The sequence below is a fragment of the Haliotis rufescens genome, unplaced genomic scaffold (genome assembly GCF_023055435.1).
Source record: "Haliotis rufescens isolate VD_foot unplaced genomic scaffold, xgHalRufe1.0.p SCAF_17, whole genome shotgun sequence".
Lineage (NCBI taxonomy): Eukaryota > Metazoa > Mollusca > Gastropoda > Lepetellida > Haliotidae > Haliotis > Haliotis rufescens.
This window is the reverse complement of record NW_025963857.1, coordinates 9,117,152-9,144,790: the sequence shown is the minus strand read 5'-3', so window position 1 is coordinate 9,144,790 and position 27,639 is coordinate 9,117,152. Positions and strand designations below refer to the sequence as shown.

The 27,639-nt window shown below is 40.4% G+C and overlaps 1 protein-coding gene across 1 annotated transcript; it reads right to left on the bottom strand.

Annotated features, from left to right (window-relative positions):
- Positions 1-1,121: 1,121 nt before the first annotated feature.
- On the bottom strand, positions 1,122-21,641 carry LOC124116924 (sodium- and chloride-dependent glycine transporter 2-like). The gene is made up of 14 exons (XM_048397327.1): positions 21,599-21,641; positions 13,222-13,444; positions 12,294-12,425; positions 10,961-11,240; positions 10,381-10,513; positions 9,503-9,637; positions 8,643-8,746; positions 7,746-7,870; positions 6,966-7,078; positions 4,917-5,048; positions 3,844-3,943; positions 3,262-3,362; positions 2,393-2,560; positions 1,122-2,285 (listed from the first exon to the last, which is right to left on the bottom strand). The coding sequence occupies exons 1-14, from the start codon at positions 21,602-21,604 to the stop codon at positions 2,223-2,225; spliced, it is 1,815 nt and encodes a 604-aa protein (XP_048253284.1). The 5' UTR covers positions 21,605-21,641; the 3' UTR covers positions 1,122-2,222.
- Positions 21,642-27,639: the final 5,998 nt, after the last annotated feature.

The window sequence follows — 27,639 nt, the reverse complement described above, 5'->3', positions numbered from 1 at the left end:
TTGTTAAAAAGGGTTCTCAGCGTATGAGACGAAGAGATCCCTGTCTTAGCGACGTTTCGTCACAGGAGATCTTTCGGATCTGGGACGGTCCTGTACATCACCGGTCTGAGCATGTTTCTGGACTAAACGGCTTACGACAGCGTGGTGATACCCCATATTCCGACCTATGGCATTACAAGACATTCCGGCGTTATGCATGCCGATTATTTGCCATCTTGTGGCGTTTGATATTCGCCTTCGTGTCATGGTTACAAAATGTCATGGAAAAGCTGTTTAAGAAAGCAATTATAACGTTTGGATATACTGCTTTTAGAAATACTCGAGGGTAGCATGCTGCACGGGCAAACCATGCCTGGCTCATGCGCTTTCGTCACGCATGAGTCATTACATCATCTCGAGAAAACATACTTCTTCCCGTAATAATATCTTTCATGACTGTTACAAATATTGGGACCAAACAATAATGAAATAGATTAGGGTGTGCTTAACTCTTTTCTTTGTGTATATCTGCCGGTATATCGGTAGGTCAGGGTCGTATCATATCATCATGGCTCTTTATAATTACTCTTTATTTCAAGGATTTACTCCATGAACTAACTAATTCCGGCTTTGGACTATGTCTCTCATGGGGACGATGCCGAGGAGGACTGTCATCAGATAACACGAGCTTAATCAGCTGTAACCCAACAGGTCTTCAAATTCGCCTGAACGTTGCAGAAAACTATGCTAACAAGTGGCAGCTAAAATACTTGGTAATCAAACGTGATGTCCTTACTTTTTGATGTGATCACAAATCAGTGTCGCCTCAACATTTGTACATAAGTAACATATATTTATCTGTACAAAAGGCAATTGTCTGTGCTGGAGTGTTCATATCTAGTGTTAAAACTTCTGAAGAACGAGCGAGCTTAGTATGTGAAAAATTGAAAATATTTATAAATGTAAACCACGATACTGGGGTGGACGTTATCATCTGGCAATGAGTGATATTAAACTGAGGCTTAAAATAGATGTAATGTATGGGGAAAACTATCCTTGAAGGAATATGAGTGAGTGAGCGAGTGAGTGAGTGAGTGAGTGAGTGAATGAGTGAGTATGGTCTTACGTCGTTTTTAACAATATTCCAGCAATATCAAGGAGGGGGACACCGGAAAATGGGTTTCACACATTTTACCCATGTGGGGAATCGAACTCGGGTCTTCCGAATGACGAGCCAACGCTTTAACCACTAGGCTACCCAACCGTCCCTTGAAGGAATATGACATGCTTGAAACCACTCAAGGCTAGTTTTGTAAGAAAGTCCAGGGTTTTAATTAGCGCATGCCTAATGAAATAGTTTTAGAGTCACAATCGATTTAATATCCACACAAGGATACATTTATCAACAAACTCTCTTGCTCCTTTGTGAAGTATGTAATGCAAATCTAATGAATATTTTCAAGACATGTGTCTAGGCCGACTTCCACAGTTTAGCTATTAAGCAACACAAGCTAATAAGAACAAGTGGGATATCAAATCCCCTATATTTAGCATGCTACGTCTTGTCTCCAAATATGATTTAAAAATTATAAAATGTGTTCAAGCTTCATCAAGAAACGATTGTTGTCGCTGCTGATGAAAGAAAAGATTCACCTTCACGAAAAGCAATTATTAAACAATGCGCTTCAGACCAGAGTATCTCTGTCTAGACATGTAAAAATACGATCTGGAAACTTGCTATGAATTAAAATGTTTTACTACTTAAACTTAGTTAACTTAGGCTTGTTCGCTTAGTTGCAATGTGGAACAGTTGCGAATGATATTGTAAAAGACGTTTTTATGTCCTGTCAAAAGAATTTAGTAGAAGGAAACATCATCTTCGATAAAATGATTTGCTTGATGATAATATATTTGTTAGAATCTGAACTGACGGTGATATCGTTATGTCGTTTCTACTTTGAGGTATACCAACAATTTGAAGGCGGTGAATGTGACAACCAGAAAGGATGATAAATATTGATGGTGCAGTTAAAAAGTTGAATGAAGTCCTCCATGGCTGTTAACATGTAAACTAAACAATGTATATATTGTCAGCAAGCGTACACTTGTAATAGCAAAATGATAATTCTCGATTTATTTACGCCTCAAGCAATATTATACATATGTTATCCTATAAATGTTGTCTTACCACTGAATAAAATGGAGGAAATAAAGACTGAATATCTATCTATCTATCTATCTATCTATCTATCGTCGGCCCGTGATGGTCCCCACTCAGGTGAAGGTCTGCTTGCAAGCCTCAAACGCTGCCAAAAAAGGAAAGTGTTGATTAGTTCTGGATCGTTGTTGGGTATTCATGGCGCAAAACTTATTTATTGTATGCACATTATCAAAGTTTCACACATGCACGTACCTCGCAAAGGCTCCCCTTTCCCTTTACAACTTGGTACACAAAGGTGATAGGTATGGGCAAAGACATCACCACTGCAACCATGATACCAATCACCTTTGCATATTCAGGGTAGATGTACTCGCCATAGCTTGGCGGGTCATACAGAAACAGGGAACATATCAGGGAAGCCTGAAAATAAATGAAGCCGCTCTGTACATAAGGAAGAGAACTTATGGATGTTAACTTCTTTATTATGAGGAACACAACGCATGCTTGCAATGGTTTCATTTACTGTTGATGTTTGATTGTTCTTTCATACACACACTGTGACCAATATTGGGTTACTCTCCAGATGATTGTGTAACAGTATTGCGACACCATGATGAGTACCTGTACCATCATGCAATATAGGTTCCTGCAGTAAATGTACAACATTTTCCTAGCTTTCTAACATAGAAAGTTCCGAATACCCGCGTCACTTGTAATGACAGTTTTAGTGTTTGGTCCACATCTTATGACTATCGACAAGGCTAGTATTGTATCCGTGTTAACTATTGCTGTTATTACTGTATTATTGTCTTGTTTGCACTCAGCAATATTCCAACTATGTAAGGGATTGGACCAGCCAATCCATGGATTGACATCATGAGCAATTGGGATACGATGGCGGGCATCATGACGACCCAATCCGATTAGTCGCCTCTTACGACATGCATGGATTGCTGAAGACCTATTCTAACCGGATCTTCATGGCTCGACATCGCTTTATTGTAATGCATCGCTAGTTTAAGCACTCGCTTCCCCCATATACAGTCATTCATTCAGTCGCTCTAGCATTTAATAGGACATAAATAAATTCTTATCTGGTAAAATCTTTGGTGTGTACTTACAAAGAGAATGAAAGGCGTTAAATAGGATGACAGAATTTTGAGCAACACTGGAAATCGCCTTCCTGTCATCATCTCAATATCATTGCTGAGTCTCTTTGAACCTACAAGACATAAAAGCGACGTTAACACTGTGAGACTTTTTGGCATCTTTGTGAAACCGATAAATCAGCTTGGTTGTAAAGTCACAATGAGTGAGTTGGGTGGCGTAAACGCCACTTTTAACAATACTCCAGTTATTTTATGGTGCTGCAGCTTGTTGTTAGGGAAACCCAGGAAACGATGCAGATCCTAGGCGCTTACAGCTTGTGTGAAACCTAGTACTACCTCTACACCTTCTACAATACCGTGTCAATATTATATACCCTATACAGTGTCAACGCAAGAGACAGTAAGTCCACATTAGGCATCGATTTCATTGGACGTAAAATGTAAAATAGTGGTGAAAATTATTTGAATGGATCAGTAACTTTCATTGAGGACACCGGGTAATAGCAAACAGGGTGAGCATGGCCTGCTCCACCGGTAGTACCCGTCACTCGCACAATTTGCATGCAAGAAAGTATTAATACCACATGGTTTTACCGTATATCCAGTTGATGACGACACACTCGAGACAGCCAATGAGCAGTGTGCTGAAGGCGGAGGCGTACCAGTCTAACAGTTGGAAGAGGTAGATCCCACCCTGCATAAAGGATAACATCCACAATCACTAGACATTGTGCTCTTTAGGTATCATAACAATGTATCATGCTTTGAATATGTTTATGTTCTATTGTCCAATCTTCCTTCCACTGTTTTACCCACAAGAACTAGACTGACTGAGTATGGTTTTACGCCGCGTTTAGCAATATTCCAGCAATATCACGGCGGGGGACACCAGAAATGGGCTTCACACATTATACCCATGTCGGGAATCGAACCCGGGTCTTCGGCGTGATGAGCGAACGCTTTAACCACTAGGCTAAAGTGACTCTCCACAAAATCACTATTTGTTAGCGATTCATAACTACATACTATGATACAGGGGGAAGCGTACAGTGGACTCTGCTTTTAGTAGTGATTATCAAAATGGTTTTGTCCCTTTGATAACACCATGAACAATTCAAACCCGGATAATTCGATATCGATCAGACGAAACCTGTTGGCTGTCACTGCTTTCAATATTATATGACAAACAATAAACAACTAATGCAGTTTTCATGACTGTGTCGAAGGATAGAGTATGATATTGTCATGTCTTGGTCCACTAAATCTGCATACTTTAAGAAATGAACAAATCTTTCAAAGACTTCACATGAATGCGTATTAAACCTTGTTTGGGACAAAGTCATGCCCTTGAGATGAAGCTACGCTGTATCAGGCTGATCGTAGCGGTTTTAAGAAGCTGTTCACGGAATGTGTCAACATGACCAAGTTGTTTTTCCGTAGGATGTAGGTAAATGCAGTGCCAACTTAGTTCTGCAGTCATACAAATCCTCCTCTTTCTTCAATCTTAACATGTTAATAATACCTGCAACGCCATAGACACGTATCAATAGGCTAGTTATCAGCCATAATAATAACAGCATGTGTGATAATCATAAATGAAGGTCAAATTTGTTCTGTGATCAGACCTCAATCAAACAAACAAGTTTCTTCATGACATATATACGTACCTCGGTTACAAAGGGAATGGACACAACGAAGCTAACTAGACACACCCCAGCAGTCACACACATTCTCCGTTGTTGAAGGTATTTTGGACACGCCTCTATGATTCCAGCTATGGTTGTTTCCGTAAGACCAAACTGTGAAAGTACGAAGTTAACTTTAGGAGCGTCACAAAGTAGCAACGTCGTAATGAGTACGTGATGTAAATAGTGTACATCAAGTTGTTTATACATTTATGTGAAGCCCATCTCTGGTGTTACCTCGCCGTGATATTGCTTGAATATTGCTAAAAGCTACACGTTCCTCCATTGCAATAATACATACAGCCGTGTTGTTGTGTACGAGGGACGTTTGTCTGTTTTAGTCAACGAATGAAATGAGACCGCTTGAATAATAAGCATATGTGTACAACACGAGATCTATTGTTGCTTCTGCGACGTAATCTGATCCCTCATTGGTCTGAGCACTCGCTGGCTTCCCACACCCTGGACTCGGTACTGACTTGATTCCTTGGTTAAGGAAACTCCAGATTTAACGCATCAGAGACCAACATGACGTCCGGTGCAGTTCCCTATTTTGACCTGTACCTTATTGTTCCCAGATTAACTATTTACTTGCATTTGCATTTATATGTGACAGTTGCCACCAGGGGGCTCCATTTTTGCGAACACCTAGTATCATCACTATTTGATAGTGATTCGTAAACACATGCTTATGATATAGCCGGAATCGTACAATCGTGTTTCCAGAGATATCTTGTGAATATGACAAGGGTTTAGTCGCATTATTTATTCATATCAACTACACTGCAAATCGGCCTTATGTATTTACGGGTCATGGGGGGACGTCAGTGAAGTAGTGACGATGGACATGGTCATGTACGTAATAATCTAACATTCACAAATATACTTGACAACCGTTTGCTAAAATATCTCTATTCATCTTTTTATATGGTGGAACACGTGTCTCGTCTTTGTATGATTACAGTATATCGTTACAGCTCTTCAGTGAGTGATGAATGAGATGTCGCGCCACACTCCGCAATATTCCTTCTGTAAATAATCGAGTTCCCCCAGCCAAGTGAGTGATCGTTCTTGTGAGCAACGTCTCACGCCGCCGGGTGCGATGCCGTGCATTCAACCAAGTCGCTGCTTACGACACGCATAGTTACTTGCAAGAAGTTTATTGTTTGTTGTTTAAGGCCGCACTCGGCTATAATCCAGCTATTTGACGGCGGTCTGTAAATAACCGAGTCTGGACCAGACAATCAAGTGACTGACACCCTTAGATTCGATCTACGCAATTGGGATACGGGGACATGCATAACCCGAGCGAGCCTGGCCACTACGTTCTGTTAGACAACTCATACGACAATCATGGGTTTCTCAAGACCAATTTTAACCCGGATCTTCACGGGGCTGTCATGCAGAGCTACCGCTTTAACCACGGGATTATCCTATCGTCCTTAAATAAAGAAACAAGGTTTGATTCTCTTCAAGGGTATAATGTATGAAGCCCATTCCTATTTGTAGTGCACCTTATGACGGCAGGACCCGTGAAGATCCGGGATAGAATAGGTCTTCAGCAACCCATGCTTGCCATAAAAGGCGACTATGCTTGACGTAAAAGGCGACTAACGGGATCGGGTGGTCAGGCTCGTTGACATGGTTGATGCATGTCATCGATTCCAATTGCGTGGATCGATGTTCATGATGTCAATCTCTGGATTGTCTGGTCCGGAATCGATTATTTACAGACCGCCGTCATATAGCTGGAATATTGCTGAGTGCGGCGTTTAACAACAAACCAAACCAAAATCATGACGGCAGGAAAATATTGCTAAAAGCGGCGTAAAACTATACTAACTCACTCAGTACCTTATGATTAGCATTCACATGGCACCTGCGTTGTGCAAGCACTGTACATATCTCACAAAGAGTACCTGTTAGGTGGTAGTGCAGTTTACATCTGGCATTAAAACGCCCTTGAACAGCAGGTTAACGTGTCACGAGAGAGTCATCTAATAATACCACAACGTTATTAATATTGTATACCATAGAATCTATTCCCATCATAAAGAGCATGATGAAGAACAGGACTGCCCACAGCTGAGACACAGGAAGCTGGGCGATGGCCTCTGGGTAGATGATGAAACCGAGACCAGAACCTGCAACAGATATGTCTATTGGTTGTATGCTGTCGTGAGTGTGAGTGGGCGAGTTATTTTTACGCTTCTTTAAGCAATGTCCCAGCAATATCACGGCGGAGAACACTGCAAAAGGGCTTCCTTCATTGTACCCTGGGAGGAAATCGAAATTGGGCCCACGACACAATAAGCAAACTCTTAAACTACGACCCCAGTGCCGCATCTTCATTGTGAGTGAGTCTGTTTTAACGCCGCTTTGAACAGTATTTCAGTTATATCACGCACGTCAGCTTGGTGTGGAGGACAGCTCGGAATTACGAAGTTCCTTGACTTCAGCGACTTTGGTGAAACCTTTGAAAACGGGTATAGTGTTCAGAAACCAAGAATAATTATCAAGGCGAACATCTCTGATCATGTAATTTCGGCACCAAAGACCTTGACCACGCGTACCGGGAATTATCCTGAGAGGTATTAACCAAACACATCATAATGACCAAATTTGGTGTAACGTTCAAAAGTTTGCACTAATTCAATGTTACGAGAAGGTGTCATCTAAACCACCAAGGCTGTTATGTCTGTCAAACTCGATTTCTTTAACAGTTCATGCACAGCATTGTAACAGTCTTTACACATTTGTCAATGAAATCGTCTAAGTATAGGCCAGTTAGTATGGAACAGATATATTTACCCGAGGATACAACTTCTGATATCGGTATCTGCGCCTGGTGTGCCATGAAGCCCAGAGTTGAGAAGACCACCAGACCACAGAATATACTACTTGCTTCACCAATGACTATCACTAACACCACGTCTCTGAAATACAAGATATCAAAATATTAACACCTGCCCAACTCGTAAAGAATGAAAATAGTGTCACCAAGTCGAGAATTTTATTATTAAGGTAGTGGTTGTGTTTAAGAACAAACAATTGTTACAACATGTAGCATTTGCCACATGACTTAAAGGTAGATCATTATTTTTAACATGCGTTTTAGCATTCAAGACCTCAGTAAAACTTCCAAATGTTTTTTTATGGCAGACATGTGAAGGAAATGTCTCATGCAGCTCCCCGTTTTGACTTATGTCATCCTGTTCCCGTGTGTTTTCGGTTGTGCTGTTGATTTGCCTTTGCGTGTGTTTGTGACGGGCGCCACCGGTGGGACAGGATACGCTCATACTTTCGGCAGCGCCTAGTATTATCACTATTTGATTGTGATTCATAAACACATGCTATGATATAGTCGGAATCGTGCAATGGACTCTGATTTTTTCTTTTGTCGCTTTTATTTACTGGTCTCCATCACGGCATCTGCATACTCTTAATTATGGGATCTTCCCTAAACTGAGACTCATTATAAATTTGAACTTATTTACAGCAGTTGGAATGTCGATCACTTCAATTCCATTCCCAAACGCAAGTATCTCTATCACAAACATGAATAGTATGGTAGCAGACAGAAGTAATTACAATACAATAAACAAATTTTAAATGCGTGGAAATCTATCTTGAACTATCATCATCGTCATCAATATTAAAGACCACGCTGTTTGTAAGTGATTTCAGAAGTTAAGTTTTATTATTTACTTCAATGGTCTATTGTTGAAGTTGTTGTAGCTGCTCATGGTGATGAGTGCGCCGTACGTAACGCTCGTTGAATAGAAGCCTTGGAGCAGCGCTTCTAACCACACCTATACAATGAAAGGTCGTTAATGTGTTATAAGAGCATAACGCACAATAAAGGTATTTGTATTTTTAATTTATTATGCATTGTATAGCAAAAATAATCATGTAGATATATTAGGTTATTAATGATGCCTTATAACAGCTGTGAGACGTGAAAAAATAATATTTATACATATAAATCATTTGAAGATTCACAGCAGAGAGATAATAGATGTAGGTTTCTCTCTTTGCTCTTTCACCCCGTCATATTATATAACTTTAAAAAAAGTTAGGATGGGTGTATTTCATTCAAAGAAAACTTGTCAAAACCGTTTGCATGATCAACATATATGAATACGAATGTGGGTAAAATAAATAATAAATGATGTGCGAAACGTTTATATCAAGACGTAAATGAGTTCATATTCGATACAGTGACTTTAAACGGATACCCATTGACATTTGTGTAACGATAGTCACACGGCTAACTACACAGTCTATGTTTTGACGGATTATGGAACCAGTGTACAGACTGGAAAGCTGATGTACAGGATAATGGGAGCTTATCAATATCAAGTGTGGTTATCAAGGTTAGCAAAGGTAAATATGAATACACATATGAGTTAAGGTAATGTGCGACGGCTACAAAGGATTGGTATTCAAAGGAACATGGCAGGGGATGACACCAAGAAGCACCAAGGCAGAGAAGTATCGCGAAATCTGATCAAAGCAAAGGTTATCTCAACAGACATTATTTTGACGAACGTTTTATGAACTCTAACCTGAACAGACGCTAGTCGTGAGAAGTCTGGACGTAAGAGGTACACAATCCCATCTCCTGCTCCCGGCATCATGCACGACCTTATCAGCAGCACCGTCAGCAGGATATACGGCACCAATGCAGTCACATATACCACCTGCAAATACAAACCTGCAGTAACAAGTGAGGACAACACTCAACCCAGAAACCATTATTACAATTTGCCAACACTAAATCTGTGGTTACAGCGAGCGAATGGGTGCATTAATGTCAGACATATTCCGGCAATGTAAAAATTATGTCAGCATGCAAATGATCAAGTCTGGAAAAGGAAAGCCAGTGATTGAAAGCCTGAGCAAAGGTCCACGCCATTGGGGCACGGTGAGACATAATAGGTAAAAAAGCCTGACCAGTCGATCCATCTTAGTCGAAAATTACGTTACGACGTGGAAAGGTTCGGGGTCGACCATTAGATATTTAACGTAGGGGACTGTGTGTAATTTGTTGTCAAATATGCTGGTAAATATTAATTTGTCTTTTAAATATAAATATACATTGTTCACTGGACAAGCTGTATGATCTGAAAGATTAGATGTGGATCGAAGTGGGTCTCGAAAAATATGTTTGGTATTTAGATTGTGATTGTCGGACTTTCATTTTTTTGGAAGCCTCGGTGGCTGAGTGGGTTAGATCGCTGACTTAGTGTGCTGGCGTCTAGGTGCCTCACTCTGGCTGTGTGGGTTCGAATCCCGGACGGGACTCATTTTCCATATTGGGGATCTATTGGGTTGGTATTATACTATCCCCATGGGATTATTAAATGTATATCAACCCTCATACATAATAGGATCAGATCATGAAATCAGTGTGATGGGTGGTTTTGCGAATGGCGGTTCTTACCTTTCCTACAGACCTGATGCCTTTCATGAGACAAAGGAACACTACAACCCAGGAAGCAAGGTTACAGAGAAGGAGATGAACCTGGACTGACCCGAAGTTGTTGATTCCACTGGACACCCTCAGTGTGCCATATCTGCCACAGTAAATGGAACTCACAATAAGCAACGGTTTCATCTGTTTGGCTTATTCACAGTGTGTCAATGACTGTTGGTGATGTTGTTTCATATTTAATATAAAACGTCAACACGAGAGAATAAACCCGGCTCGACCATCAGACGAAACAGATATCATTGGAAGCAAAAAGGCAAAATAGCGGTGAAAATGATATTTTGGATTACTGAAAATCAGTGATGACACCAGGTGTTCGCGAAAGGGGTAAGCATGACCTGCCCTACCGCTAGCACCCGCCACTCACACAATTGACATAAAAATGTATATATGTGTGTTGCCTGACGCCACACAGTAGTACTCAGTGATGACACCAGGTGTTCTCGGAAAGAGCACATATATTCCACATTTATTCCAGGCGTTTAAATAGTAGTCTGGAAGTATACTATATATGCTACAATCATTCGCTTACTGCCAAAATTCTTCTGATGCTGTCAATGTTACATTCGACTTTCTCCATGCTGAGTTGAAAAGGCGGTCATCCACTACATTTGTGTTGGCGTGGGTCTCGTTGATGGATGAAACGTTCCCAAGCCTATTGACGCACAAGGGAGTGTTCCACCAGTTGTCGCACGTTGTCCATGGCAACACGGACCAGAAGGACGTGTAGATGTAATACATGGACCAGGTAATTATTACATTGTACAGCACACTTCCGAACGAACAGGCGAATACCTGAGAGATACCGATACCTGAAGAAAACATGTTTATTGTCTTACATTATCTTACATATACACACTTTAAGATACGCCTAACTAGTCCATGCTCATCCTCGATTATACAGGGTATGATATCTAAATTCTATTATGATAAATACCATTTGTTCTCATAGCTTCGGTTTGAGCCCGATTCGAATAGCACGATACTAAGTCATCCAATCAATTACTCCCATGAGCGAGGGAAATTTTGTGCTCGGTTAGTGATAGGACAGATGGAGATGGTGACGTCACTTCTGAAACGATGCCACGATGGCGTATATGTCATAACAGAGTATTTATTAATATCATTACAGAATGAGGATGCTATCTTGTCCGTTGTCATTGGTTATCCTGGAAGATGAAGCAATTGTATCTTTTCAGAGGTTTTTTTCGGAATATTTTCACTGTACCTTAATTTACACGCCTGAATGACATTGTACAGTGCCCTGTCTTGATTACAGTAACGGTAGGTTACCATTACCCCGCGCTTGTTGTAAGAGCTGATTCAAATGGGGATGTGATGGTCGGGTTCTGTGACTTGGTTGATTGTGAGTCATCGTATCCTTACAAGTGTTGATCTTGCTATCAACCACTGGCTTACCCTCCCAGAATATTTATATACCGCCGGAATATAGCTAGTAGAGGAAGTCAGCCTCCGCACTTACGTAGATGTACATGTGTTCTTATTGACTGTTGTGACGAGGCAGGGCATTGAATTAGGTTTTGCCAATTGAAATCAAACAAGTTATGTCCGACTATTTAAGCCTGTTCTGTTTTAGTAGTGACTAATGCACTAATTATCTACAACACGTCACATTCGTCTCTGTATAACAGGCTTATTAACCCATACGCTTAGCATGTTAAATAACACAAGACTTCGTGAATGCAACATTGAGCGTGCTGGAAATAGAACATCGATGTACTGTTTATGTTAGAAATAGAAAAAACAAAGGACTCCTGCGAAGGATGTAAAGTGACGCTCCAATGTCCGATAAAGATTTAGCTTACATGACATGAAATTAACGATGCAGCGATGAAGCAACTGACCTTTAAACAGAGGACAGAGGACCCATACGTGTGCTGCACTCCTGCTTGAGAACTGGCTGATGGTGATCTCCAGGAAAAACAGCGGGACAGAGCACGTGATGATTCCAATAAAGTAAGGAATGAGAAACGCACCTGTCAACAACGAAATGAGCCACAAGTAGAACAAATGACAAGACACAGGTGATCATTCTCCACCCTTGGTCACCATAGTAAATATAAAAGATCAGCGCCAGACAATAACCAGTCTCTATTATCTGCCGAAACAGATTCCATTTGAAGTAAAAGGCAAAATATCGGCGAAAAATATATGAATGGATCACTGACAATCACTGATGACACCAGGTGTTCGCGAAAAGGGTAGCGTGTCCTGCCCTACCGGTAGCAAGCGCCACTCACACAAATTACATAAACAAGAGAAGGTTTGTTGTCTGACATCGCACAGCAGTACTCTTGTCACAACTTTCTTGTAAATGCTCGATTGTAATGTAGACACAATAGACAGGAGCATACTGTCTGTTACCGTTATCTAACACTGGCATGGTATAATTGGAAAACGTTAGTATTTCAATGGCTGAGAGTTTGTGTCTCTATCGTTGAATTACATTTGGTTCATGGTCTGAATAACTGCACGTGCAGACAACTCACTCTTTGTATTTGGACATCTTCAACATCAACTTCAAAGTTCAGGTGTAACTCGACGTTTAGGGACATTTTGGTCGAATACATTTATATGTTTAAATGATAACAAAACTTTGTTTAAAGATGGAAATTATCAGTTTCGGTTCACACCAGTCATGATCTCTGGAAGGAGGGAAGGCGGACCCGAACCACCCTTGGCAAGCACATACATATATCAGGCCCGTGAACAAGTGAAGCAAAGTATTATTTTTATTCGCATGCAGTGAGCGAATACACGTTTCATACTGACCACCGCCATTCCTGTTACAAAGGTAGGGGAATCGCCACAGAGACCCAAGGCCAACAGAGAACCCAAGGAGCGACAGGATGTACTCTCTTTTTCTCGTCCATTCCTCTCTGGTTGTATCGGAACTTCTTTTTCTGTTCTCTCGCGACACATTGCGAGTGACATCGTCAAGGAATATTTCACTCTCCGCCATGTGTTCTTGTGATGGCGGTTGTTCAGATGTTCCCTGGCAGTAGACAAATAAAAGATTTTATGCTGCATGGCACATAATTGGTAAAGTAGGCCCTTAGTTTAGCCTGTCGACATATGTATAGTATTCTGAAACCATTATTTGTTTGTTTGTTTGTTGTTTAACGCCGCTCTCAGCAATATTCCAGACAGATGACGGCGGTCTGTAAATAATCGAGTCTGGACCAGACAATCTAGTGATCAATATCATGAGCATCGATCCACGCAACTGGGATCGATGACATGCATCTACCAAGTCAGTGAGCCTGACCACCCGATCCCGTTAGTCGCCTCTCACGACAAGCATGGGTTGTTGAAGACCCATTCTACACCGGATCTTCACGGGTTCTGAAACCATTAACAACATCTGCTACTGCAAGTTGTACTTATAACAATTGTTCAATTTATGTAATATGTCACCTGCATATTCAAAGTGTGGTCGAATAAACATTTCGGATGACGTATTCAAAATGTACTGATAATATATCAATGGTCGCATTGTGAGGATATTATAACACCGCATTGCATCATTCTCAGAACCAATTCGATTATATACATTAAACTTCGTTTGGTTTGCTTCTAATACTTAAATGCCCATAAGAACAGCAGTGTGCAATACAGCAAGTAACCATCTGCCATTTGCAATATAAACTAATTTATAATAAAATTATGAAATAAACAGTCAATCCCAAATACATTTTCATTATGTTGAATGCTCAAACACGGCTATGTATAACATATTCAGCTTTAAACGATACTAAGGTGTCAGATTGTTCATATACTTTGGATAGTTTTTTTTAGCCTGTACCTACATGTATGACAAGTCAAGATGTAGGTTATTAGAATCAACTCGGACAAGAACGAGCTGAAGGAAATATCTTAAAATGATTGAGCGAAAACCATGTTCATGGTTTTCTGCGTTATTCCTTTTTGCAGCAATGATGTAAAAGGAAAATAGAGTTGCTCGATAACATAGCCTTTACCAGAACGTATGCTCTTTACTTTCTCTTCTACGAAAGAGTAATGAATGGTATGCATTTTCAAAATTGGTTTTCGGTGGTACTAATGACGATCTTCGTGAGGGGCTCTTCCAGCCCCATGTACAGCCGAAAGCTGAATGAAAAGAAAGACTTAAATGAATGTCGATAGTGCTGTAACATTAACATAGAAGTACTCGTTCAAACACAATTTGTGATTAAGTTCATAAACATATTAATGACGTTACGTTTTGCCAACCAAGTGTGGAAAGGTATAATAATAATAATAATAATAATAATAATAATAATAATAATAATAATAATTGATTTGTAAAGCGCCTAATATCCATCGACAGTTGCTCACTGGCGCTGTGACAAAGTTAAAAAGTAATGTCTATGTACATATGCCAACAATCAGGAGATCTATTGAAAAGCTTAGGTGAAGAAGTGGGTTTTGAGGAGAGAATTAAACGTTTCCTTAGAAGCAGAGTTTCTCAGATTCAAAGGCAAAGAGTTCCATAACTGTGGACTGCAAAAGGAGAAGGCACGGTCAGACATAGCAGAAGTAGACAGAGGCTGATACAGTAGAGTTCCACCAGAGGATCGGAGAGCACGCTCTGGAGAGTACAGGGATATAAGATCTTTGAGATAGTCTGGATAGTCGCTATTGGTGAGGCAGTCGTGAGTGATGATACATATCTTATAGTTTATACGAAAGGAGACTGGAAGCCAATGTAGTGCTTTGAGGACAGGACTGATGTGATTGGATCTTGGAACTTTAGAGATGCATCTAGCTGCAGAGTTCTGAATGCGTTGTATCTTTGATATGGCTTACATTGGAAGATTAGCATACAATGTATTGCAGTAATCTAGTTTGGAGGTCACAAGACATTGCATCAACAATTTAACTGTTGGAGTATCAAGTAGATTGCGGACTTTACTGATGTTATAGATGCTATGGTAGCATGCTCTGCTGGTTAGTAAAATATGAGTGTCCATGGCCATTGTTGAATCAAAGATGATTCCCAGATTACGGGCACTGGCAGTTGGGAGGTATTACATTAAGCAAATGTGAACAGCGTATAGTTCGGAGGAAATCGTATATATCTAATGTAAGCAGTGGTGTGGAAGTAACTATATTTAGATGTTTTGGAGTCAAGTGTAATCTAGAAAAGAAAAGCTACAGACTATTCCTGCATGGTCTTGAAACTTCAAGAACAACCAAAGACTTATCCAGAATGGAACTTTAGCCTGATAATTAAACACTTGAAGCAAAGAGTTAACACTCACCCTATCGTCGTGACTTGCAAGTACCTTGTTAAGAGCGCCTTTGTTTGATCTGCGCAAAGACATTTTTGCGAGGGAACGCGAAGATTAGCGTGACGGATATCAATAAATATATGTCCTGCCAAAGCAGATTGAAGTGAGTGAGTGGGTTTAAAGCCATTTTGAACAGTATTCCAATTATATCACGGCGTGTAAGTTTGATGTGGTAGGAAAACCCGAAGTGCTGCAGGTCTGAGACGTTTACCACTTTGGTGAAACCCATAAGCACTGCCATGGTGCTGACAAACCTAGAAACATAATCGGGACGACCCTTGATTCGAACCCACGATCACAGCTTTCTGGCGTGTCCAAGGCATCTAACTCTGCACAGCGAATTGCGGTGCCTTACACTCCGTGGAATTTTGTATTTTCATGTATGCCCTCATGTTTGGAATAAGGTGTGGAATTGCTGATTATATGCCCATTGGCGACATCATCTTTAGAAAATGATTTACCAAATGTTAGGAACGTATGCACGTTAATGAATCACTTCCATGTATTTCAAACGGTGCAGAGAAACAATGGAATGAATGCATTTAATGTGATCAGTCATATACAGGTTGGACATTAATGGAAATAAAGAAGACCATGCCTTAACTGTTACCATAGGGTTTCAATGTGGTGCAAATGATTATTTACACATATTTCAAACGTGGTGAAAAAGGTATTAGGAATGTTTGTCCGTCATACAACTTATCTCTAGAGTTCCAGACGTTTGAAATATATGACATACTTTCGTATCGTATTCTAAAATGGGCAATATTAGAATTTTCGTTATTGATCTCATTCTTATTTGAGCAGCACCCTGTTTAAAGAATATCTAACACTAAACTGAGATCAGCTTCATTCTCGGTTGGTAACGCTAAATCATCCGCATATGCTAATGCTGCACTATTACTATTGTCTACATTTACACCAATGTTAAGACTGTTGAGAAGATGTAACAAATAATTTATGAAGAAGTTAAAAATAAAGTGAGATAACAAACGCCCTTGTTTAAACCATGGTTTGCCGTGAACCAGGAAGTAAAGAAACCATTCACCCGAACACTGCATTTTACGTCCTTGTATGATGATTGCAAAGCAGTTAACATTTTGCCTCCGGTACCATGATGAGAAATGTTATCCCATAAAATATCTCTATTTAAACAATCGTACTCTTTCTAAAAGTCTATGAATGAAACAAATGTTGATTTCTTTTATACTTTTCTATTTTCTATAAATATTGTTAGCGTCTGGACGTGGTCGATAGTAGATCTCTTTTGTCTTAATCCGTTTTGTCCATCAGGGAGTACGTAGTTAGCTTCTGTTCACAGTTGTACTCTTCTGTTTAGGATACTACAATGCAGCCTATAAATGGATGTAGTCAGTGTGATACCCCTGCATAAGGAGGGATTTATAGGGTTCAGGGCTGAAATGGGACTAACGACGCGTTTCGACCATATTTTTCGAACCTTTCCTGTATTAAAACAACTATAAAACATGTGATGGGACGTTTTAGCAATAGCGTCCGCTCAGAACCTCGACGAGGATGTTGTCAATACCTGTTGCTTTTCCTCTATGGGCCTTATCGATAGCAGTCTTTACTTTAAATAGACTTATGTTGTCGCTAGGAATCATTGCAGCTCTTAGCGACCAGGAGCTAACTCCGGTCCGTGTCACTGTCTCCACTTAGCAAGCCGCTAAAGTCCACCTTTCAAACACAATGCCCTGTCCACACTCACAGCCCCATCTCAACACACTGCACATAAACTCGATGCAGTGGTCGTTCAGACAGCCTCTTCTTCTTCTTCTTCTTCTTCTTCTTCTTCTTATTATTATTATTATTATTAATCAGTCTTAAATATTTAAAAAATGCAGCAAAGAGGGTTTGGTTGATCCTGGTACAGCCTGGCTGGTTAGGCTCACTACAGCCTTCTGTATTACCCAGATTGTCAGAAGGGCTGTATTCCTGGCAACAAACCCAGGTACTCTCTAAATGTCAGCCAACAGATTGGGAGGTACCAAACATAAGGCATCGAGAACAATGGGGTGTCGGACAACTTGGTTCTTGGAATGACATTTCGAAAGCGAATTCCGCACATTTGCCCTGTATTTCCTGAATATTGTCAATCACATGCCTATCCCAAAGAATTTCATTATTATTATTTTTCATGACGCCCTCTAGATATTCTTTGTCGTACCATGGATGGACCTCCTTATCAAAACCACAAGCATGGAGAGGACGGTAATAAAATTATCGAGCCACTCCGTCATGTCGCTTAAGATACTGTGTTTGTGCCAAAGCTGGACATCCAATGACATTTCATCACGCGGAAAATCAAATGGCGGTTTCGAGTTGGAAGTGTCTGGTCCTGAGCAGTAAAGGAATTCGCCCGAATACCAGCACATTGATTGGCTTAATATTGGTGTCACAATTAAACATGTCAAGAATGTCCGATGTGATAGAAATACCAGTTTGTGGCAGTCACGTCCCAGTATATGGTAATACCAGTGCGACTGTGCCTGCTAATGGGAATGGCAAACAGTAAGTGCGTTATTATTCATGAGTTCATGAGTGAGTTCATGAGTGAGTGAGCGAGCGAGCGAGCGAGTGAGGTTTTACGCCGCTTTCAGCAATATTCCATTGTACCCATGTCGGGAATCGAACCCGGGTCTTCGGCGTGACAAGCGAACGATTTAACCACAAGGCTACCCGACCACCCCGTATTCATTAGTGGCTACTGAACAAATAGATAATGCAAGTACTAATATCGACCTGAATGCATTGGCATTTGTCACCATATGTTAATGTATTTAAGGTAAACTGTTCCTGTGTTAAATGAATGTGTGCGACATCGGCATACCTAATAGCAATGTCACAGATACATCGAATGAAATTCCACGGATGAATTATGATATTCGCGAGTTAATTGGAAAGAGAATAAGAACCATATAATTGCCAGCGTGAATTTCCGATCGATTAGGAATAATGAAACAGCTGTGGTAAGAAAACAAAGGGAGAATATCACAGGAGTTTCAAATAAATAATAATAATTTAACACAACTTTGGTGGCACAACTTAGTTTCACCAAAATTATTAAAAGCGATTTTTTTTGTACTGGCTTTGTCATAAAGATGGCATTGTCAGAAAAGAAAGCTGATAAGTAAGTTGCCTTAGTCGTTGTAAATACAGACTACTGTGAAATGTCTAGAAATTATGTATGAATCATATATGTTATCTGTATCTGACTACTGTTGCTACAGTTGAGATAAATGTACAGTTGAACAAGAAATTACCCCTGAAAAGCTGTATGAGGAAAGGAACGTCAAATATCTGAATTGGTACTATATTTTCTTTTTCTATGATGACTTTTTCATGATTTGTGGTAGATGTTTCAGGGCAAGATTTGCAAATAAATCGTATAAGTTTCTTACTGATGTCTAGATCAAGCTGCTGACAACAAATGATGGACTACAGACATTTGCATACATATACATATTCTTAAAACGGTGCACCATTGGTACATTGATATAAATATATAATACATTATGTCCAGTCACATTCTGTTTCACTTTTCAGGCCAGCCTTGTCACCCAAGCGAATGAATCTGCACATAAACACGATGCAGTGGTCGTTCGGATAGTCTCTCCTTCAAAACCTGGGCCGATTTGAAATGGCACTTCGCTTGGTTGACACTCATTTCATTACCGTTCAGCAGTACAGAACCATGAATAAAACAACTTCAACATTGAGATTATGTCCAACATGCTGGGCTCGTTTTTATTGTTATTAAAAACTAAACTTGCTGAAATCGATGAATTCGCTGTGCAGAGTGGCGTCCACTAGGCGTGCGAGTTCCCGGTCGGTCCTGATTATATTTCTGGTTTTAGACCGTCTTTCCTCCCACATGAAGCTCACACGCCGTGACATAACTGAAATACTGTTCAGAGCGGCGTTAAACAATAGTCGATCACTCACTCACTCTTGATGTCACTCGTGACGATACGAGGATTAGAGAGCTTGATAAATTAGGATCGAATTTTACAATAATGTTTTTGCGATATCTATATTTAAATCACATATACTTAATTCTAGGGCTGTCCCGATTCAGCAATACATTGATGAATCGAAAATATTCTCAAACGATACGATACGCGATACACACGTACCTGTATAGATTCATATTTTAAACCTGTATCACTTCACACATGGGCCTATTCCTTCATATCTAATTTATTAATATATTAATTTCGCGTGCGCATCTCATGCATACCACGAACAGGGGACTTGTTATTGTATTTAAAAACAGACTATACGTATGTCCCAACCAGTTTTATCTGGATGAATTACTGATGAAAGAGAGACATTCTTATTTGAAACATGAGACCAGATATTCAGGAAGTTCGAAGACTTTTTAATATTCCCTGACGAAAGTATCGCGATAAGTAAGTCGTATCGTGACATCACTACTTTATAATCAAACTTCAGATAACCGACGACCCTCTAACTCACAGACCAGCCAGAGAAATTGCCTTTACAAGTATGGCATACCACCGAGTTTCTTGAGATGTATGGTTTGGTCACCTTACCGAAAATTGACGGATAAGTACTTTATTACTTTGTTTTTTCCCACCGTCTGTTATTTAAGAAGAATGTGATAGTCGCATCTTCTTCTGAGTACATAAAATATATATAAGCGTAATGTTTATGTAAGTACAATGTACATAAATACGGAGGCGAAGTGAAGTGTGGGGCGGGGCTTAGGATTTTATCGAAAAAAATAAATTGTCCCCAACCATTCTTCACACACACACACACACTAAACTCGTGAAAATGTTTGCAAAGAATGTCTATGCAAAAGATGGCCCTGCTTAATCCATGCCTGCTCAGAGAATCAAAGTGTTGCTGCATTATTAACATACACGCGAGAAACAGTACTTGCTGTAAAACCTTTTCTGCAACATTGCAACATTTCATTGTGGTCAACTAAAATGGAATGCATTATTATTGTTGTTCATATAAGTAAGACCGCGTTCGTGGTCTAGTGGTAGAGCGGCCGCCCGGAGAGCGGAAGGTCCGGGCTTCGATCCCCGGCTGCGTCATACCAAAAGACGTTAAAAGATGGTACTTGTTGTTACCCTGTCTGGCGCTCGGCATAAAGGTGCTAAAACAAGAACTTGTCGGGTCGGAGTCAGTATACTGTGTCTGAGTGGGGCGGCATGGTATCTCAGTGAGCTGGCACTATAAATCGGCATTAGTCCGGACTAGTACAAGCAGCCACACACATACGTGCATGCACGTCGCTATATAAGTGCAATAATCTTGGACACGACGTTAAACCCAATTTCACCTCACCTCATAAAAGTAAGCAGTAAAAAAAGGAAGTTCGTGTTTAATTGCATTTAACGCACAACGTTACTGTCGTAATACTTTCTTCGTCAAATGTTCTCTATGATAAGGTTACAAACAAGCTAAGGTGTAATCTTCCCCATGGCCACGTGCAATTAAATATCCCTCGCTAATGTCCTGCGCATCCTTTATTCAACTTAACGATGTGACTTTGTCTATAGACGCTGCAGGGATACCGAGCACCGGCAGAGATGAAAGTAGTTATGTGTCCATATATTTCCAATGTATTTCATGTGGTTTATTTGAGCATTGATACCTGCATATGGGCATACAAGGAAATATAATGAAACACGACTCATTGAATCGGTTTGTTTCTCTATGTATTCCAAACATAAAGGTGCCGATAGTATCTCAAATATGCAACGTGCGCAAACGATTTAAAACAGTATAATGATGCATTTGAAGTTCTTTTTGGAATGAAGCCGAATGTGAATCAAGATAAATCAAATGTTCCTTACCCTCATGATGACGCATGTGGAACGTCTAGATGTGTTGTGAAACACGCCTGCAATGATTACTGCTGCAGCTATAGCGGCAGAAAGCACGACCGTAACCGCGCGACACACACGTGATTGAACAGTCAATTATGGATTCACAACATAGCTTGAGGAAAAATAATAATGTATTTCAAATTCATAACATGGACTAATGACCCATTATCTAGATCAGAGTCAATCTACAAGGTATGCATTTGGGGCTGTACAAATATATTTCAGTAAATGTTTAAAATGCCTAAATCGCTCAGTTAGTTTACAAATTGACAGAAAAAGGTGTCAATTTATTCGGTATCAGCTGTATTGGCGTTTGTGGCCGTTCGAGTCTTCATTTAAATTACTGCTGGGATTGCTAGGAAAAATGCTCTTCTGTCTTTATTTAATAAATACGAATCGTAGGTCTATGAACAAAGCAAACATCAAACTTACGCAAATCTACCTAATCTAGCCTATCCTTACTGACACTGTGATTAGCCTGAAAGGGTACTTTACAGGTAAAATGGTGATAGACAAAAAATATATACTACTCAAAAGAAGTTAAGGACCACTTGATTCTTTCATATTACTACAGTTAATCTGGCATGCCATGATGTAGTAACTGTAGTAATATGAAAGAATCAGGTGATCCTTAACTTCTTTTGAGTAGTATATGTGGCCTATAGCCTGAGGTAAATACAAAACATCTGTCCCGGTCGATGTCATGACAACACACCGGTCCTGCATTGTCACAAGTGCAAATATCACCTGAGTTGTGGGGTTGGTCTCAACATATTGCTGTTATTGTACTTTAGTGAGATATGCCAAGATGGGGTGGCAATGAAGCTGTGTACTGCATTATATTTGCTTGGGAAAATGGTGGAATAGTTCAATGCAATGAAACGGGGTGATTATTTAAAGGTTGGTAATCAAGAAGTAATTGTTGTTATACAGTTTATTTCTTGAGCCAGCATCTGACTTAGCTGATGACGTATCGGAATCTCTACTATCACACAAAGGTATGATAACTGGTGCAACAAGGTTGTTATCTACACCGTCACGTTGGCGGTACTGCCGTTCTCTTTCAAGAGCGTGCCATACCTCTTTTGTGATTCCAGCAAAGAAGGCGTTTATCAACCTTTTGACATGTGAGTGTTGGAAAGTAGTGTCATGTCTTGCCACTAGCCCTTTACAGTTGATGCAGATAGCTCAGTGGGGTTGACCTTTCAATACCTGACTGGTTTAAGTAAGTGAGTAAGTTGGGTTTAACGCCGCTTTTAACAGTATTCCAGTTATATCACGGCGTGTCAGCTTGATGTGGGAGGAAAGCCCGAAGTGATGCAGGTCTCAGACGTTTACCACTTCGGTGAAACCCACGAGCACGGGTATGGTGCTGACAAACCTAGAAACATAATTGGGGCGAACCGGGATTCGAACCCACAATCATAGGTTTCTGGCGTGCCCAAGGGACGCAACTCTGCACAGCCTTAGACGACTATGCCACCCGTGTCCCCTTATGATATATTAAATAAGGTACCCAAAAATACGATATCCCGAAAATACAGTGAAAGATTGGAACTAAATCTTGCCTTTTACATGACGGGAAAAGAGATTGGCAAATGATGAATCGCAGACCCCGTGGATATAACGTGTCTTCAAAACAAAAAAATGGTTCCAATACAGTATTATTAATTGAATTATACCAACAAGCGAGTTGCTGAACAAAACGGGATATAAAGAATAATTTCTTTGCAAATTTGGACACTTTTGTCAATCAACCCGACACACACAACATTACTTAACATGTTTGTCCACCAGCCCGACACACACACCATTACTTAACATGTTTGTCCACCAGCCCGACACACACACAATTACTAAACATGTTTGTCCATCAGCCTGACACACACACAATTACTAAACATGTTTGTCCACCAGCCCGACACACACACAATTACTAAACATGTTTGTCCACCAGCCCGACACACACAACATTACTTAACATGTTTGTCAATCAACCCGACACACACAACATTACTTAACATGTTTGTCCATCAGCCCGACACACACACAATTACTAAACATGTTTGTCCACCAGCCCGACACACACAACATTACTTAACATGTTTGTCAATCAACCCGACACACACAACATTACTTAACATGTTTGTCCATCAGCCCGACACACACAACATTACTTAACATGTTTGTCCACCAGCCCGACACACACACCATTACTTAACATGTTTGTCCACCAGCCCGACACACACACAATTACTAAACATGTTTGTCCATCAGCTCGACACACACACAATTACTAAACATGTTTGTCCACCAGCCCGACACACACAACATTACTTAACATGTTTGTCAATCAACCCGACACACACAACATTACTTAACATGTTTGTCCATCAGCCCGACACACACACAATTACTAAACATGTTTGTCCACCAGCCCGACACACACAACATTACTTAACATGTTTGTCAATCAACCCGACACACACAACATTACTTAACATGTTTGTCCATCAGCCCGACACACACAACATTACTTAACATGTTTGTCCACCAGCCCGACACACACACAATTACTTAACATGTTTGTCCACCAGCCCGACACACACACAATTACTAAACATGTTTGTCCATCAGCTCGACACACACACAATTACTAAACATGTTTGTCCACCAGCCCGACACACACAACATTACTTAACATGTTTGTCCACCAGCCCGACACACACACAATTACAAAACATGTTTGTCCATCAGCTCGACACACACACAATTACTAAACATGTTTGTCCACCAGCCCGACACACACAACATTACTTAACATGTTTGTCAATCAACCCGACACACACAACATTACTTAACATGTTTGTCCACCAGCCCGACACACACACAATTACTAAACATGTTTGTCCACCAGCCCGACACACACAACATTACTTAACATGTTTGTCCACCAGCCCGACACACACACAATTACTAAACATGTTTGTCCATCAGCTCGACACACACACAATTACTAAACATGTTTGTCCACCAGCCCGACACACACAACATTACTTAACATGTTTGTCAATCAACCCGACACACACACAATTACTTAACATGTTTGTCCACCAGCCCGACACACACACAATTACTTAACATGTTTGTCCATCAGCCCGACACACACACAATTACTTAACATGTTTGTCCATCAACCCGACACACACACAATTACTTAACATGTTTGTCCATCAGCTCGACACACACACAATTACTTAACATGTTTGTCCACCAGCCTGACACACACAACATTACTTAACATGTTTGTCCACCAGCCCGACACACACACAATTACTAAACATGTTTGTCCATCAGCCTGACACACACACAATTACTAAACATGTTTGTCCATCAACCCGACACACACACAATTACTCAACATGTTTGTCCATCAGCCTGACACACACACAATTACTAAACACTTTTGTCAATCAATCCGACACACACACAATTACTTAACATGTTTGTCCACCAGCCCGACACACACACAATTACTAAACATGTTTGTCCATCAGCCCGACACACACACAATTACTAAACATGTTTGTCCATCAACCCGACACACACACAATTACTAAACATGTTTGTCCACCAGCCTGACACACACACAATTACTAAACACTTTTGTCAATCAACCCGACACACACAACATTACTTAACATGTTTGTCCATCAGCCCGACACACACACAATTACTTAACATGTTTGTCCACCAGCCCGACACACACACAATTACTAAACATGTTTGTCCACCAGCCCGACACACACACAATTACTAAACATGTTTGTCCACCAGCCCGACACACACACAATTACTTAACATGTTTGTCCATCAGCCCGACACACACACAATTACTTAACATGTTTGTCCATCAACCCGACACACACACAATTACTCAACATGTTTGTCCATCAGCCTGACACACACACAATTACTAAACATGTTTGTCCACCAGCCCGACACACACACAATTACTAAACATGTTTGTCCATCAGCCCGACACACACAACATTACTTAACATGTTTGTCCATCAGCCCGACACACACACAATTACTTAACATGTTTGTCCATCAACCCGACACACACAACATTACTTAACATGTTTGTCAATCAACCCGACACACACAACATTACTTAACATGTTTGTCCACCAGCCCGACACACACACAATTACTAAACATGTTTGTCCACCAGCCCGACACACACACAATTACTAAACATGTTTGTCCATCAGCCCGACACACACAACATTACTTAACATGTTTGTCCATCAGCCTGACACACACACAATTACTAAACATGTTTGTCCACCAGCCCGACACACACACAATTACTAAACATGTTTGTCCACCAGCCCGACACACACACAATTACTAAACATGTTTGTCCATCAGCCCGACACACACACAATTACTAAACATGTTTGTCCATCATCCCGACACACACAACACTACTTATGATAATAGTCTACCAACCTGACACACACACATTACTTAACAGTTTTGTCCATCAATCTGACACACATATCATAACACCAAGACAGCCACTACTATTGTACAAGCGTGCGTGCTATCACACCTTGACTACTGCAATGCCCTCCTGGTAGGATTACCAAAACACCTGATCCAAAAGCTTCAGCGGGTACAAAACTCTGCTGCCAGATTGATCACAAGAGCCAAACGCTGTGAGCACATCACACCGATTCTCAAAGGTCTACACTGGCTTAAAGTAGAACAGAGAATACGGTTCAAGGGTCTCGTTCTTGTGTTCAAGGCACAGCATGGTCTTGCTCCAAGCTACCTGGAGGATCTCATCATACATTACCAGCCAACAAGAACCCTGCGACCTTGTGATCAATCGTTGCTTGGGGTGCCACCATCAAGAACAATCTCCTACGGGGATCGCTGCTTTGCAAGGGCTGGTCCTCTTCTTTGGAACGATCTGCCCAAAGAACTCAGAATCCTCAGTGAACTTAACAGTTTCAAAAAGCATCTGAAGACACACTTGTTCAGCAAAATATATACGGCCATACCAACTGGGCGAGCTTCAAGAGCGCTTTTGAGCAGGCAGTCTGGAAACTAGCGCTATATAAATAGCAAGTTAATAATAATAATGATAAATCATTACTCAACATTTTTGTCAATCAACCCGACACACACAACACTTCTTAACATATTTGTCCATCATTCCGACACACACATCACTTTACATTTTTGTCCATCGATCCGACACACACACCATAACTTAACATTTCTGTCCATCAGCTCGACACAGACAACATTAATTGACATTTTTGTCTTTCACCCCGACACACACTAACACTTAACATTAAAGTCCATCAACCTGACACACACATTACTTAACATTTAAGTCTATCAACCTGACACACACATTACTGAACATTTTTGTCCATCGATCCGACACACACACCATAACTTAACATTTCTGTCCATCAGCTCGACACAGACAACATTAATTGACATTTTTGTCTTTCACCCCGACACACTAACACTTAACATTAAGGTCCGTCAACCTGACACACACATTACTGAACATTTTTTCTCATCAACCTGACAAACATTACACAACTCAATATTTTGTCAATCACCCTGACACAGACACCTTTACTTAACATTTTTGTCCATCAACTCGACACACACATTACTTACCATTTATGTTGATCAACCTGACACACACAACATTACTTACCATTTATCTCGATCAACCTGACACACATTACACTACTCAACATTTTTGTCCATCAACCTAACACACACACACCATTACTTAACATTTTTGTCCAATACGACACACACAACATTACTTAACATGTTTGTCCATCAACCTGACACACGCATCACTCAACATTTTCTTCATCAACCTGACACACACAACATTATTTAACAATTTGTGTCCATCTACCTCACACACTGACACACACAACATTACTTAACATTTATGTCCA

Excerpts from the sequence above, each read along its gene's own strand:
- LOC124116924 (XM_048397327.1), bottom strand. Across the intron at positions 10,514-10,960 it reads GCATCAGAAGAATTTTGGCA|ATATGGCACACTGAGGGTGT; the intron begins GTAAGCGAATGA and ends TTACTGTGGCAG. Across the intron at positions 8,747-9,502 it reads CACGACTAGCGTCTGTTCAG|GTGTGGTTAGAAGCGCTGCT; the intron begins GTTAGAGTTCAT and ends TTCATTGTATAG.